General features: G+C 37.4%; 2 protein-coding genes across 2 annotated transcripts; one reads left to right on the top strand and one right to left on the bottom strand.

Moving 5' to 3' along the window:
* The first annotated feature begins 332 nt into the window (after nt 1–332).
* LOC132152080 (metaxin-2-like) lies at nt 333–4,326 on the top strand. The gene is made up of 10 exons (XM_059560757.1): nt 333–507; nt 934–981; nt 1,098–1,144; nt 1,663–1,735; nt 1,893–1,969; nt 2,049–2,141; nt 2,598–2,636; nt 2,868–2,993; nt 3,104–3,180; nt 3,720–4,326. Exons 1-10 carry the CDS (start codon nt 468–470, stop codon nt 3,922–3,924), a joined length of 825 nt encoding a protein of 274 aa, XP_059416740.1. The 5' UTR covers nt 333–467; the 3' UTR covers nt 3,925–4,326.
* Nucleotides 4,327–4,563: 237 nt separating this feature from the next.
* Nucleotides 4,564–16,153, bottom strand: LOC132151360 (nuclear factor erythroid 2-related factor 2-like). The gene is made up of 4 exons (XM_059559460.1): nt 16,053–16,153; nt 12,285–12,500; nt 11,985–12,146; nt 4,564–6,955 (listed from the first exon to the last, which is right to left on the bottom strand). The coding sequence occupies exons 1-4, from the start codon at nt 16,083–16,085 to the stop codon at nt 5,741–5,743; spliced, it is 1,626 nt and encodes a 541-aa protein (XP_059415443.1). The 5' UTR covers nt 16,086–16,153; the 3' UTR covers nt 4,564–5,740.
* Nucleotides 16,154–16,469: the final 316 nt, after the last annotated feature.

Raw genomic sequence — 16,469 nt, 5'->3', positions numbered from 1 at the left:
GCCTAACATTTGACGAAAGAACAATTAAGATGCAGCTCACACACAGTGTAAAGCGTGCGCGCTCCTGGCCCGCCCACATGATTTACTGTCTGCGCCCTGTTGTAGTGACATCATAATGACCGCGAGCAGGCACCTGCTCCTCTGCTATAAAATACATTAGCACATATATAAAAATAAAATAGACACTGTAAAAATGTATTGTGGTTATAATAAGATTAAATGGAAAAAAGAAAGAAAAAAGAGAAAAGTGTTTAAGAATGATGTTGCAAAAAGTAGTGAAAGGCCGCTTTCATATTACGCGATCGGAAGTGGAGGAACGTGATTGGCTAGAAAGCAGGAAAAACTCAAGGGTGACGTCACTACACTGGGACAGGAGCTTGCTTTGCCCTTGCGTGGAGATTTAATGCCATTTCAGTTTTTCGATCAGTTATTGTGCTCAGTTTAAAGTCGATTTCTTCTGCGCCGCCATGTCTCTTGCTGCAGAGGCTTTCGTCTCTCAGATTGCAGGTATCGTTTTGGCTTGTGTGTAATGTAGCGAGTCCGTGTGTGTGTGTGTGTGTGTGTGTGTGTGTGTGTGTGTGTGTGTGTGTGTGTGTGTGTGTGTTAGTGTTTTGTTCTAGAGATGGGCAGGTTAGGATGATAATCGATGCTTGCTTTAAACACAGCCATTTCATTTCTCTGCATATTAGTTAAGTCAGCACTTCTGTTCACGAGTGTTTTGTTTTCGATATTACAGCAAGCAGTTGCAGTTCTGTTGTTTTCAGTGCCACTGTCATGGTCAAAGATAAAGAAACACATTACATGTTTATTAACGTAATGTAAGCCCACATAGACCGTAGATAGTTATTTAAGGGTCAGAGTTTCTGAAAAATGCAAAGATACAGTATTATTTGTGAAATGTCAGTAGTCAGGTCATGTCACTTTCTATTGCAGCTGCTGAGCCATGGCCTGAAAAAGCAACTCTGTACCAACCTCTTAAGGGTAAAAGAAGAAGCAGCCGTTTATCACTTTTACATTTGGAATGCAATGCAGTCTTTTCAACTATAAAAGATATCAAATGAAACACATTAATATGCTTTTTATTTTTTATTTTGCAGAGGATCAAATCCTGCTGTCAGATTCTGCATCCTCTCTAGCTGTCCAGGTAAAAAGTCATGCCGTAATCACTTTGTCAGTTTACACACTCATTGATGGACCTTTTTCACTTTTCCAGGTTTCTCAGCAGCAGAAGTCATCATAGTTGGGTAATCTTGTATAGCAGTGAATGGGAGCCTACCACAAATATAGTTTTTGCATTTACATTTGCTCAAATAGCAAAAGAAAAACATCCATGATAGTGTTTTCATGACTTTCAAAATAAAGGAAAAAAACTGAGAGAGACCGATATAATGGCAGTCAGTAGAGAGAACAATGTCAAATTTACCATCACTCCCATAGACGCTGTTAGAAACACCCTTGCATTAGCATTAACTAGTTTTATTTGTAATATAAAGGTAATATAATATGAAGTATACTGTTATAAATGTTCATACAATAAAAAAAAACAAAAAAAAACCTTGAAATGCAACAGGGTCCATTCACATTGGCAACTTAAAACTAAATATTTGTAAAATGATATTAGTCACTTGTTTTAGGTTAAGTGAAGTTACTCTTGTTTTGCAGACATTTCTGAGGATGTGTGGCCTGCCAGTGCAGGTGTCCTGCTGTGCCAATGCTGAATACATGTCTCCATCAGGTGCATCGCCAAATTCTCTCATTTTTAAGTTTTTGTTGAATTTATTAGGAAAGACAGCAGTAAAGAACTCCCTGTCAGGTTGAATGTATGAGTTTGAGTTAGAGTTCATTCATATGTTCGTATGTTTTATACTCTCTCTTCCTCTCTGTTAAATAAGGGAAGGTTCCTTTCATCCATGTTGGAAATCAAGTTGTGTCAGAATTGGGGCCAATTGTTCAGTTCATAAAGGCAAAGGTATCACCATTACTCTAAAAAAACAAACTCCATATGAATACTAGAACGATTGACTGTTGTCCGACATTTTTGTCCATAGGGTCATTCTCTGAGTGACTGGTTGGATGATGTCCAGAAGGCAGAGATGAAGGCTTACATGGAGTTGGTCAATAACATGCTGCTGACTGCGGAGGTACAGAGCTGCACGCATTAGCAAGCATTTGTGTTCAAAAGTTCAAAACTGGTCAAAAGTTTGGAGTCAGTACAGTTTTTTGTTTTAAATGTCTGACTGCTTTTAGTCAGTCAGAAATACAATAAATGTGTAAAATCCTAGGAAATGTTTTTACAAAAATAACTTCTCTATTTGAATACATTTTAGGATGTAATTTGTTTTAAATAAATATCATTTTCATTTGAAATATCAAATATCAAAATATCATTTGATCAATTGAACGCACCTATGTTCAATAAAAAAAAAAAATCGTATTGACCGCTAACATTTGAATGGTGGTGCATTGATGCATTTCTAAATATTGTTCAGTTTCCAGCACATTACGTGTCTTTGGTTGTGGATTTTTTTATCTGTTACATAAATATTTTAAAAGTGATAAACTGTGCAGACCAGTGAAAATTTGCCTCTTCTTTCTAGTTGTACATCCAGTGGTGTGATGACTATACTGCTACAGAGGTGTGTTTCACGTATAAAGTTTCTCCAAATCATATATATATTGCATATCTTATAAACAAAGATTATATTAGATTCAACTTTATTGTCAATATGCAGAGTACAAGTACAGAGGTAATGAAATGCAAAAATCCAGATGACATCAATGGCACTTTATTGTCAGCATATAGATAGATGGATAGATATGTAAATCTATAACATCATGGTACACATTTAATGGTAGTGTGTGTTTAGATCTCTAGGCCCCGATACAGCAGTCCCTATTCTTGGCCTCTCAATCACATTCTGGCCTATCAGAAGCAGTGGGAAGTACGTAGGAAGATGAATGCGATTGGATGGTCTGGAAAGAGCCTGGAGCAGGTATTTTTTGTGTGCCGATAATTTAAGTAAGTGTGATTCACCGACCAGTTCAGGTTGTGTGTTTTATCTGCTTGCAGTACATAAACTTTGTGTGGGTTTCTTCTTCTCAGGTGTATGAAGATGTGAGTCAGTGCTGTCAGGCCTTGTCACAGCGGTTGGGAACACAGCCCTACTTTTTCAACAAACAGTATGTTTTGTGCACATACACTACTATTAAAAAGTTTAGCATCAGTTAGTTCTTTCTTTCTTTCTTTTTTTTTTTTTTTAAGATACTAATACTTTTTTTTCAGCAAGGATTTAGCCAATTGATCAAGAGTGTCAGTAAACATTTATAATGTTACAAACTATTTCTATTTCATATAAATTCTGTTCTTTTGGTCTTTCTAGTTCATCAAGTAGTCCTATCAACATTGATAAAAAAATCTTTTTTGAGCAATAAATCATCATACAGTGATTCACTGTAATATGATCAAGGTCCATGTGACAAGGCTCATGTGGAGTAATTGAACTTTGCCATCATAGTAATAAATTACAGTTTTAAATGTATTAAAATAAAAGACACGTCGCTTATTTGAATTCATTTTACATTTTTCACAACATTACTGTTTTAGTCAAGTAAATATGGCCTTGGTTAGCGTAAGAGTCTTTTGAACAGTAGTGTATACATACAGACATGCAACATAACTCTGTTATCACATACTAACTGTTGTATTTTAAATGTCACAGGCCAACTGAACTAGATGCTCTGGTGTTTGGTCATCTTTTTACCATTCTCACCACACAACTGACCAATGACGAGCTTGCCGAAAAGGTTAAATCCTACACCAACCTGCTTTCTTTCTGCCATCGTGTTGAACAGACTTACTTTAAAGAGCACGACGGAGAGAGCCAATCCGGGTCCTCGCGCCATTCCAAAGGCTCACTGCCCTGAGCACCACACTTTGCCCAACATTTCTCACTTCTCTGATCTGAAGTGGTTCATCTGGCTGAAATGATTGACATCTTTAATATCCTATGTTAATTTAAAGACTTGACCTTGTTGGTTCTGTTGAGGGTTGAAAGATCTTTATTGATCAGTATGAGGGAGAAAGGGCCAATAAATAAACGCTTGTGTATATATAAAGTGTTCCCAACAAACTTCTGAACTACTACTTTGCATGTTCATAATGCCATAACAGGAACCTGTCTGCCGCAACAGTAGAATTAGATTTCGTATATAAGAATTAGTTGATGTAAATCTTTTTTCGCACTGTGTGATGCCTTTGTGTATTATGATGTGTAAATGGAAAGTGCCTGCAGTATGAACTATAATAAACTAAAAGTTTAGACTTTTGATTGTTCTGTGTTAATGAGGAGTTTCATGAAAATTTTAAAAGTGTTAAAATATGTAAAATCAAAAATAAAATTAATGTAGAGTTAGTCCTCTGGCACGACTGAGCGCACTGTTATAATGTTGTATTCTTTTTACTCCAGCAGGGGGCGCAGTAATGTAGCATTACAATGAAGTCAAGTCTATAGTAGATATTCAGTGAATACATAAATTGATCTGTAGTCGTTGTATGTAGCAATTTTTTAGCTTTTAAACGGTTTTATTGAATTTAAATATATGTATATTGGAACTACATGACAATCTCGGAGTGTTATAATACAATGTGGTTTAATCTTGCATATTAATTAGAACACACAGGTATTCTTAAAGCAGATTTTCAGACCCAATCCACCAGGGTAGTACTTCTGTGACAGATGGATATACATACATCTACATACGTATATATTTTTTATAGTTTCTACAGTAAAAAGTACTGTTCAATAGTTTTGGGTCAGTACAACTTTTTAAAGCAATTTGGGATTAATCAGCAAGTATGAATTAAAAATGGTCAAAAGTGACCTTTACATTATTACAAAACATCTACTTCAACTTTCTACTCATCTATGAAGTGTGGGTTACAGTAAGGTTCCAGTAGTTCATGTATTAATGTACAAACATGAACAATACATTTATTACAGTATTTATTCATCTTTGTCAATGTTAATGAAAATACAGCTGTTAGTTCACAATGCATTAACTAATGTTAACAATCACAACTTTTGATTTTAATAATGCACACGTAAATGTTGGAATTAACAGTAACTAGTTAATTTAAATGCTGTGGAAGTATTGTTCATTCTTAGTTCATGGTAACTAAGGTCATCTAATGAATCTTATTGTAAAGTGTTACTGAAGTCTGAAAAAAGTATCACTGTTTCTACAAAAATACAACGGTTTTAAACCTTGATAATAATTCAGCATTTCTTAACCACCAAATCAGCGTATTAGAGTGATTTCTGAATGATTGTTTGACGCTGAAGACTGGAGGAATGGCTTTGCCATTACTAATAAATTACATTTTAAAACATATAAAAAAGGAAAACAGTTATTGTAGATGTAAATATATCATACCATAGTTGTCAGATTTGTTTGTCATTCAAATGTAACACTGACAACAATTTGGCGATTTCAGTCTTTCCCTATTCAAGTAGACAGTAGCTGTGCTGCATGACTGGAAACAGCGGCTGCGGGATGATGCTAATTTAACTGGTTAAACCGTCACTCAACCAACCTCCCTTGACAAAATAAATAGGAGATGAACGTGAATGCCAGACACAAACATGGCCAATGATTCCTCGAGACCACAACATCCCAAAACTAAAGTCCCTGGTGTGTCAGGTTACAAACACCAAAAGAGCTTTGCTGTATTTCAGGTGTGTTATACAGCAACAGGTAAATCCTCTGTTGGCGTATTTGTCTTGTCGGCTGTGCTGTGTGGCAGCAGATAAACCGTGCCGTCAGTGCTGTGCTGTAGTTTGTACTCTTTGGGGTTGTAGGAGTTTCCATGTTCATCTCTCAGCTGTCTGAACACCTCATTGTAGAGTTTCCTGAGCTTCACTTTCGTCTCATGAAGTTCTCTAGTGTTCCTCTCATTTTCTTCCTTGATTTGCTCCTTCTCCCTCTTCAGATCCTCAATCTCTTCTTCAAGATCATTGAGACCGTCCATCTTTCGTTTGCGACAGCTCTGGGCTGCCATCTTGTTTTTCCCTCGTCTTCGAATGTCTCTGATGAGGCTTTGTTGAGTGTGGTTGAGTTTGCAGGAGCTGATGGCTTCGTTAAATGCTTCCACAGGCAGGTTGATGATGTCATGTACACTAAGCGGCAAACTCATGGCTTGGGCCCGCTGTTCATCACGATGTACGCGCCGGACACCTGCAGCTCCGCTGGTGGTTGAGAGATTTGCCTGAGGTTCTCTATGTGAATATTCAGGTGTTGATTCATTTTGAGTTTGGTGGTGTGCATACGTAATAGTTTCACACAGCGTTGCCTCTTCAGTCTCAGAGTGTAGAGATAAAGGCAGCAGGTCGGTGTATTCTGATTGAATGCTCTCCAGCTCATCCTTGTCTGATTGGCCATTACTAAAGGTGTCAGCAGCATAGAGGGATGTCTCTAAATCCACGGAGCCAACAGAAGGAGAGTCATCAAAACCCAGACGAACGTGGCGCTCCTCAAATTGTAAAAGTGTTTGTGGAGCACTATTTAATTGTTCAGGTTTACTGAGTGAGCTAGTATTGATGGTATATGGGCAAAACTCACTGAGGGTTGAATCGCTTGAGTTTATCTGATGTTTAGGTAAAATCACTTGATTCTCAGGGGTACTGCAGCTGTAAATCGTGTTTGAAGGTGAAGGTGTAGAATTTTCTGGATCTGAGAACGTCTGTATGCATGTTTCCAGGATCTCTACTGGATCAGAGGGTATGGATGAAAAGGGCTGAACAACCTCAAAAGAGTCTGATATTGTCTGTGTGATGTCACATAATAATGCTTCTGTTATGTTTTCCCTCTGAGGCTCGGGCAGGTTCTGGTGGCAGATTTCGGTGATATTCTGTAAGGGCAAGCTTGAGGCCTCAGACTCCAAGACATCCAAGTAATACTAACAGAGAAACAAAAACTTGTTTTAATTATATTTAATTATATTAGACATTTTATTTTAAATCAATTTATGTAAAGAAAACATTTATTCTGATCATTTATTCTGCAGTTTACGAAAAGGCATGATATTATTTTGCTACCTTCTCAATAAACATATTTTGTACTTTTTGGAGTGAATTACCAAGACCATTTTTTTTATTTGTGTTTGTGAAAAAAAAAAAGTAACGCCAGTTACCTTTTCCCCCCATTTATTGCCTGACAAGTCACCTGTCCCCATATTGGGAGAAATCGGAAGTATAGAGGTGCTGTGCGCTGTGTGTGAACGTAGTTCCAGACTAAATGGGAGTGTGCATTAATTGAACAGGGCCTAAAGGAGAATTTAAAACCTAAAGGGGAGGTTTATAAACAAGATCCAAACAAAGATAATCAGACAACAGGTGAAAAGAATGACTAATTAAACAGACTGGGGAAAACTAGGGCCCTGTCCACACGGACACGGGTATTTTTATAACCGTGACTTTTTTTACGCGGTTCGGCCTTTCGTCCACACAAAAACGCAGTTTCAGGGCACCGAAACCGAACATTTTTGAAAACTACGGCCAGGGTGAGCATTTTCAGAAACGCTGTTTGCAGTGTTGTCGTGTGGACAGTATAACCAAGGTTTTTGCCTTGCGACGTCAGAGTGTGCGCCGTTATCCGCTGTGTTTGACGTCAGATTGTGCGCTGCTGACTGCTTCTGATTGGCCAAGGTGACTTTATAATTTGGGTTATATCGCCGCCTGCTGGTGTGGCATGCTCTTGACAGCGCTTGATAGCATGTTTTGGCGTTTTCATGTGAACGGGATTTTTTTTTTAAACGCAGGAGGAAAAACTCCGGTTATAAAAATACCCGTGTCCGTGTGAACTTGGCCTAAGTCAGAAATGGCATAGACACATTAAACAAAGCATACATGTTATAGTAACCCCCTCCCAGAAGGCGCATCCTCGTGCCGTAAATAATCCATATGAGACGGGAGGGTGGGGGTTCTGGAGGGGGCGCGAAGCAGGAGAGAGGCAAAACAAACTAAGTCCAATAAATAAGTGCATGTGAGAGAAGAGGGTGGAAGGAGCCAGGGGAAAGCCAGGAGCAGGAGGGGCCAGATGTTAATCCAGAGACCAGCCAGAACGAGGCCCCAGTGCGGAGTCGAGGGAGGAGGTGGAAACTTGGTGGAAACTTGACAAACTACACCATGGGGACGGCTGATGGAAACAGACCCGCTGGAGATGGAGACCCAGGTGGAGCTGAGCAGACGGAGAGCCAGGGTGACACCCGAGGTGTGGAGGGCCAATGGTGGAGCTGACAGCTCCTGCAAGTGAGGTGGAGACGAGGACCCAGAAGACTGCAGCTGAGCTGGAGTGACTGAGGACAATGTTGGAACCAGGGGGAAGGAGAGAGAGTGAGAGTGAAGTGACATACAGCCAACTCGGAATTTGTGCTCTGCATTTAACCCATCCTAAGTGTACACACACAGCAGTGAACACACACACACACCGTGAACACACACCCAGAGCAGTGGGCAGCCATTAATGCTGCGGTGCCCGGGGAGCAGTTGGGGGTTCGGTGACTTGCTCAAGGGCACCTCAGTCATGGTATTGAAGGTGAAGAGAGCACTGGACATCATGGCTGGACTGGCCATTGGGCATACCGGGCATTTGCCCGGTGGGCCGACGTGCTTTTTGGGCCGATATATCTTATACTCATACTTTTTTTTTTTTTTTTTTTAAACGGCCCATAAAATTTGTACATCGGCGACCCATTCGTTTTGTTTTGTTTTGCTTAATTGGCGGCGCTGGGTTTGTGCCGGTGTACTGCATTGGTCAAAGTCAGTGTTAGTTTTTTTTTCTGACAGACCAACCCATGAAACACGTAGATCAGCGGCCCATTGGCTCTTTTCTTGATTGACACTGGGCTGGCCCAATCACAACTTTAAACGAGTGAGCGAGCGGCAGCAGTGTCAGTGTGTAGAAGAAACGCAAGGAATGTGCAGATAAATAGCATGAAAAAATAGAACCAGGCCCTTAAAGCAGACACTGTAAACTGTGTCAAAATATATGTTTTCTGACCTTCATCAGCTCCTGTGGCAGATGATGATAGTGAGGACGGAGAGAGATGAGAAAGTGTAGAGCCTGCGGTAAGCATAACTACTTTCAAAACACTTAGGCCATGTCATGAGTGTAGATTATTTCCACATCTGCATAGTTGACGATTACCGCAATTCACTAGAAATTTAATAAGAGGCGTTTGTAAACCATGTTTTCCGCCAAAATAAAAGCTTGATGCAGTTTGCCTCAAAATAAAAGATCATGTGCTTATCTCTTTCAAGTATAGAAATTGGTACAACTAATTAAGAAAGTTTCCTTTATTTTTTGTGCATTTGTTTTACAAAATATGGCTATTACTGTCATTGGATTAATATTATAACTATTATTATGTATAGGTGTAATGTAAATAGACACTGTAACTAAAAGAGGTTTGAATTTTTCTTTGTTTAATTTGCACACTGAATATGGGTTGGAGCTTTTAATTTTGAACTCTCAAAGTGCACCAGATTTATGAATTTAACATTAAAATGCACAAAATTTTCTCACGGGGGGACATGCCCCGAACCCCCCTAGAAGGACCGAGGACACACCACCATAGTTTTAACAAAAATCCTGTAAGAAACACTGGTATTGCTAGCTTGTTTTAGGATTCACCGCTGTGGAGTATAGTTCAACTGTATTAATAAATATAAAATTTTGACTTATTTCATCTGTTAACTCTCACTCGTTCCTATACTCACTCATTACATGGCATTAGTGGTTTTAATGAATAGGAGTTGGTATGCATATAATTAAGGGCGTGCAAAGATGGGTGGTGTTTATGATCATATAGTGGGCCGGTCTGGGCAAAAATGCCCGGGCCGATTTTTTGTCCCAGTCCAGCCCTGCTGGACATTCATTCCCCCCACCTACAATTCCTACCAGCCCGAGACTAGAACTGGCAACCTTTGGTTTAGGAGTCCGAATCTCTAACCATTAGGCCACAACTTCCCGCTTGGATAGGGGCCAAGCGACGGGCCAGAGGACCAAGGTGGAGTCCGGGACTCGAAGGCTGGAGGTGGAGACAGTGGATCCTCATGCACAGGCAGAGTTGGAGATTTGGAGATTTGAAGACCCGAGGTGAATCAGAGTGCTCGGATGGTGCAGACTGACAGGAACCAGTGGAGGCATGGCTGAGGAAATGCCTGGTTCTAGGAGAGGAGGCAGGAGAGGAGGGCTGGGAGGGAACAAAGGAGAACTGGAGCTGGGTGTAACCAGCAGAGATACAGGAAATAATGGAGACTCAGGGGAATTGGGTATTACCTCCTCAAACCAGTCAATTAAATACATATCAGAGATGTCCATAAGTTCCTCTAAATAGCTTCCAGACCCCACGCACCTTCAGTGGCGGGAGTGTGGACAGGACTTTCCCCCCAAGCCATCGATTTGTATTAGTATTCTCTCAGGAATGTGCGGTGTTGCTGGCTCACAAACCTGGTCAGATGTGTCGACACCAAGTGGCAACCTCCTGCTCTCTCTCGTGAAGCGAGATTATTTAGATCATTAAACTGATCTAAAGTTACATGTAAGGCATTTACAAAAGATTTACAATTCAAATAAATCCTGAAATAGAAATATAATTTTTATTAATCAAACAATCCTGATAAAGATGTATCACAGTTTCCACTTAACAGAACTTAATATTTTAAACAGTGATAATAATAAGAAATGTTTCTTGAGCTCTGAATCAGCATGTTAGAATGATTTCTGAAGGATCATACTGAAGACTGTAAAAATCAGCGTTGCCTTCCGAGGTATAAATTACATTTATATTAAAATAGAAAAAAAAAATTAAATTGTAGTGATATTTCACAATATTACAGATTTTATGGTGTAGTTTAATAAAGTTAAGTTAATGCAGCCTTAGTGAACAAAAACATTAAAAAACAAACATTGAGAAAGACAGATCAAAATATTGTATTTAACAAAAATATGCTCTGAAATGACTGGGGACATTTTCACAATTGGGATAAAAAAAACAGCCAGACTTGGCCTTTGAATCACTACCTCTCTCCAAAATCCTATCCTCATCTCAATATATATATTATTTTATGATACAGGACAGTGGTCATATGCACCCCCCAACAACCCATGCAGTTGGTTTCCTGTGACAACCCATACAAGTCTTGTAGGAGAGGGAATGTGTGAGCTGTGGGTGACATTTGAGACAAGGCCATGCTAGAGACAACTGTGATATGTCAGAACTCCTATTTCAATGATAGTGGGGACATTTACCTTTATGCTGTTCCATGGGAAATCTAAACATTAACTTATCATATCTCATATAAGCACACACCTCAAACAATCTTCTATAGCTTTAATGCGTCTTAAAATCATTGATTAGATATATGGTACTAATTGCTTATCTGTTTTTATTTTTTACCTTTACCAAACAGATTGTAAGCTAAGAGGAGTTTGCAACTAGACACTTTTATAAAATACAATTGCTATTCAAATGTCTTTTTTCGATTAATTTATTTATAAAGCACATTTAAAATAAACAGAAGATGAACCATGAGCTGTAGTAACTATTTAGAAATAATACATTAATAAAATATTAAAGTATATAAGATCTTGTCTTGTATCTTGGAAGCAACCAACAAAAGTTTAAGCATATGTCAATTATGCTAACTTTTTTACACTTAATTTAAACCATCATTTTTTTTCCACTGGTAGCAAGACAGCTCTGTTAAGAATGTGCTGAAGTCATCACTGACTTATTTGTGATTTAATAAATTCATTTTATAATTACCATAGAGCCTATTACAATTAAATTACCTAAATTGAATGTAACTTTGCCTGAAAACTTGTAGTTGCCAAGAAAGAAAAAGTATTCCAAAATTAAATGCCAACCATGCACCAGTTCAGGCATGTCCGTGTGTGTCTTCCTGCATTGTGTGCATAAGTACCTGTAAGTCTGGCAGTGAAAGCAGTTCACTAAAAGCCTGCTCTTGAGAAGGAGGCTTTTGAGACTTCTGAGAGAATAGCAATGCAGACAGCAGGGGATTCTGGGTAACAGGTGAACGATGAGTAAACACAGTAGAATGCAATGCCTCAGACAAGGGCAAAGCCTAAAACAGTGAAAATAACTCTGTAAGCATCACTAAACAATAGAGAGTGCGTGGGTGTGTATAGGTGGTAATTTGATAGACTTTAAGGTTTTTCTTTTAATTAAGGGATACACGCTGTTTATTTGTGTATATGGTTACCTGGGAGTTCACAGATGAAGGACTAGGCAAAAACTCTCCAGTTTCTTTGTCTAGTTTCTGTAATCTTTGCATTATCCTTTCAAGCTCTCGCTCCCTTTTTAACTCTGTTTCTCTTGCTCTCGTGGTCTCCTCCTCCCTCTGCCGAAGACATCCATCAAAGATGTCTCGCTCCACCCCCAAGTCAACATCCTGCCTCCATAAAATATCAATCAAATCCTAAACAGAAAGACATCATGTAAAACAGACAATTGACCATGTTTGTCTGTGGCTCTGCATACTGGAATTACAATAAGAGCATGTTTGCATAAACTTTCAGTGAACTCCCACAATATCAGTCATGTTTTTGTACATGATTTGCATTCAAATTCATTTGCTTGGCAGGTGCCTTCTTACCAAATGCACCTGTAAACTTTTCAGGTTGGTGTAGGTGTATAACAATAAACACTATCAGGGTGAAAAATTACATTTTATGAATACAGTAAAATATGCTTTAATTACACCTTATCAGAACCAATGCACAAAACCAATTAAGCTGAACAACATATTATAAGTAAACCTCTAAGTGAATCAAGATATGTATTATTTTAATTGGCCCCCTCATTTGTTTTCTTTTAAGAACCCCACTCTAAAAATTGCTGGGTTACTTCAACCCAACTTTGGGTCAAATATGGACTAGGCCAAATGTGATTTTTTTATTTTTTATTAAATCTTTTAAGTCAAAAGTTGGGTTAGTCCATATTTGACCCAAAGTTGGGTTGAAGCAACCCAGCATTTTTTAGAGTCTTGGAAAACTTGCATTAAATAAGGTAGCCTAATTTTAAAAATGTGATGTATACACAAAAATTTCCAGTAAATATATGTATAAAATCGTATAACTCCATTGGCATTTTTTAAAGATTATAAATTTTTCTAGTAACTAGAAATTTAATTATATATATATATATATATATATATATATATATTGTCCAGTAAATTGCAAATGACTTGAAAGGTTATGTTGAATATTGTTGTGGACAATATGGGGCCTTGGAGTCAAAAAGGTTGAGAGCCACTGATAAAAGATCACTTGTAATTACGTCGTTTGATATGATAAAATGGTAATCAAAGCATTTATGAGCCCTGATTGTGTGGTCAGAGGTTGTGCTGCCACCATAGATTGTATAAAAAGGCTGCCACTGAGGAAGCCTGATATACGACACCAAAACAATAAAGTGCTTCACTATGTCTCTGCTTTGTTTTCTACTTAGAGTAAATGTCAATGACATCTGCAGTGTACACTACAGATGTGGAACTGAAAATAGAAACAGTTCAATTCAGATCAGATCAGGCAAGTTCAGTTCAGTTCAGTTCAGACAAGAGATAAATGTTTGGCTGGTTGGCATGAGTCCAATTATGGCTTAGGTGATTGTCTCAAAAAAAACCCTGAATGCAAGCACATGTGGTGACGGCAGAATTCAAACTGTACTTATTGGAGTTACTGTACTTAATTTCAGGATATTTTAGTTTTATCCGATTGTATTTCTATAGTTTACCATATGGCAAAAAGGACTAAATATATTTTAAATATATGCTAAATGTTGCTTATATGTGGTAAACAGTGAGGCTTACTGTAATATATTTTTGTAATTGATTATACCAATATATTTAGTATCCTTCATATACCAAAATGTATTTTAAATTTTGTTTCGGGGCAAGAAAATACTTTTCCAATGTTATAGTAGCCTACAAAGGCTAAATACAAATGTTCGTGGAATAGCCTGTTAAATATCAAAACTAGATTTATAATGATTTAATAATGTTTAAGGTTATAATACTGTATAGTGTAAGATATTTCTTCAGATTTGATGTGTGAATGTGTTTTCTTGGATTGAAAATATAATTGTAAAAATATATAAATATATTTATTTAATATAAATAAATAAAATGCTTTTTAAATGCTACGAATAAATGCTTTTTAAATATTTATGTGTGTGTGTATATATATATATATATATATATATATATATATATATATATATATATATATATATATATATATATAATAATACGAATTATATAGAATATTATTTAGGTCTTCTAGAATCACACATAGGAAACAAGAGGAGTCAGCTTGTTATTTACTGTGGTTTAAAGCTTAATTTGTAACCTATTTTTACTGTCATTTCAATTCACTATCAGTGATAGATATTGCCATTTGTGTTTACAAGGTGAGATATGGAGGTGTGCACATTGTACACAATGATGGCAGTGACTGAAAATGTTTTCAAGCATATGTACCACTAACAGACCCTGTAATCAGTGTATGTCCATTCCAGCTCTGCTGTTTCTGTGTATGTGTGTTAACTTGAAGGCCATGACACCGCGGTCTTCTGTGTGAGCGCACTTTATGCTGTGGTGGTGCACTTTATGCTGTAAGTGGTGGTCATAGCCCCAATAGAGTCGGTCATAAAGACCTTGAACTTTGTTGCCCTCTCACTGGAGTCACGCAAGAAAATAAATGCTCCAGCTTATGTAGGAGATCATGCATTTAATTCACTGAGCAACCTAGGGAAAGCAATTAATCAGATAACTGAAAAACAAACTCCAGAACAAGAATAACTGGGAGAAAGAAGGTATAAAGGTGAGCTGAGTGAAAGGTGAATACACGCCTACAGCTGTGTGGTGAATATCATGATGCAACTGTGTTAAAGTGTAAACAGGCTGATAGAGCCTTGTGTGCCTAAAAGACAACTGATTCATGAATTAACTCTTTTCATTGGGGGAAATGGTTACACACCCTAAAGCAGTAGTGCAGTATTGGGTGTGTCTGGATCAGGTGCACAGAGTTAAATGTTTATTTAACCAACCCAGTTAATTGAATTCATGACAGCTGCGATAAATTTTAAGTGGGCCTCCCCCAGCCTTAGAGACCTCGGGTCCAAAACTTTCCTGACTGTCCTCCACTCCCCATTTACAGCCCACTATTCACATACAAAAAAATACTTTTCAGTTCTAAAAAAAATATGTTCTAATTGCTATATATATATATATATATATATATATATATATATATATATATATATATATATATATATATATATATATATATATATAAAGCAATTAGAGCATATATATATATATACACACACACACACACAAGGTATCTATATGATGCTAGACCTTCAAACTAACTTCACTACTCATTATTTATTTCATATCTTGTGTTAACCAAGAATACAATCATTTGATCAAAAATACTGTATAAACTGTATTTTTGTGAAAATTATTAGGTTGCATTTTAAAGTAACTCTTAATTTATTTTTAATTATATTTTAAAATAAATAAATGACATTTTTCTTTTACAAATGACATTTATTCCTATAATACACTGACTGAATTGGTGCAATTCTTAATGAGTGAGATACTTCATGATGCTGACAGTAAAGGTAACCACTCTAAATTCACCAAAAAAGATAAAACTATATTATTTTAAACACTGCAACGCTTTAGTAAGGTTATAAATCTTAATAGTTCTTTCTTTCTTATTTTCATTTTTAATGTCATTTTGCGGGTAACTTTTAAGATCATCTCAGCAATTCTACTATAAGGCTACGATTACAGGAAAACAACACAAAAAATGAGACATAATAAACGAATTATTCCCTTTTCATCAGTTCCATCAGCACCAAATTCCATGGATGTATGTGGATTTACATGAACCTAGTCTATGGTGTAAAGTTTGACTAAATATATTTGGTTTCTTATCAAAGTACTGTTTTTTAAACTTACCTCGTGCTGAAACTGAGCTGAAGGCTCGTCCATGTCTTTCAGTTGATGTTGAAGGACTTGTTTAATGGAGGACTAATAAAATCGTCTGCAAAGCATATTCCTGAATCAAATCTGACGACACGCGAGTGTAACAACCCAGACAGGGCTCGCCCACAGTATCCTCCAGCCAATCAAACAGCAGTGATGCATTCATCACTTTACAACACGCAGTCTTTCCTCAATAATAATGTTGAAGAAACAGTTTTATCTCGAGTCTCCACAGCCAAAAAGCACAAGTCTACATCCTTAAAACGCAAATTGGCATAATAACTGCTACTTTGCTCTTATTCTCCTTTCAAAGTCTACAGCTGCGGTAAAATATGATTTAATACAAGTTTAATGGCCAAGTAAAATATGAGGATTTCGTTGTGATGAGAA

Source organism: Carassius carassius, chromosome 10 (genome assembly GCF_963082965.1).
Source record: "Carassius carassius chromosome 10, fCarCar2.1, whole genome shotgun sequence".
In the NCBI taxonomy this organism is placed as follows: Eukaryota; Metazoa; Chordata; class Actinopteri; order Cypriniformes; family Cyprinidae; genus Carassius; species Carassius carassius.
The sequence above is the reverse complement of the archived record's forward strand: the minus strand, read 5'-3'. Positions and strand labels throughout refer to the sequence as shown.

What these genes read in the sequence shown, in the direction of transcription:
- LOC132152080 (XM_059560757.1), top strand. Translation starts at nt 468, where the DNA reads ATGTCTCTTGCTGCAGAGGCTTTCGTCTCTCAGATTGCAG. An exon ending in TGAATACATGTCTCCATCAG is followed by an intron (nt 1,736 to 1,892) that starts GTGCATCGCCAA and finishes CTGTTAAATAAG; the next exon opens with GGAAGGTTCCTTTCATCCAT. An exon ending in TTCAGTTCATAAAGGCAAAG is followed by an intron (nt 1,970 to 2,048) that starts GTATCACCATTA and finishes TTTTGTCCATAG; the next exon opens with GGTCATTCTCTGAGTGACTG.
- LOC132151360 (XM_059559460.1), bottom strand. Translation starts at nt 16,085, where the DNA reads ATGGACGAGCCTTCAGCTCAGTTTCAGCACGAG. An exon ending in CAGCTCAGTTTCAGCACGAG is followed by an intron (nt 12,501 to 16,052) that starts GTAAGTTTAAAA and finishes CTTTCTGTTTAG; the next exon opens with GATTTGATTGATATTTTATG. An exon ending in CTTCATCTGTGAACTCCCAG is followed by an intron (nt 12,147 to 12,284) that starts GTAACCATATAC and finishes TCACTGTTTTAG; the next exon opens with GCTTTGCCCTTGTCTGAGGC.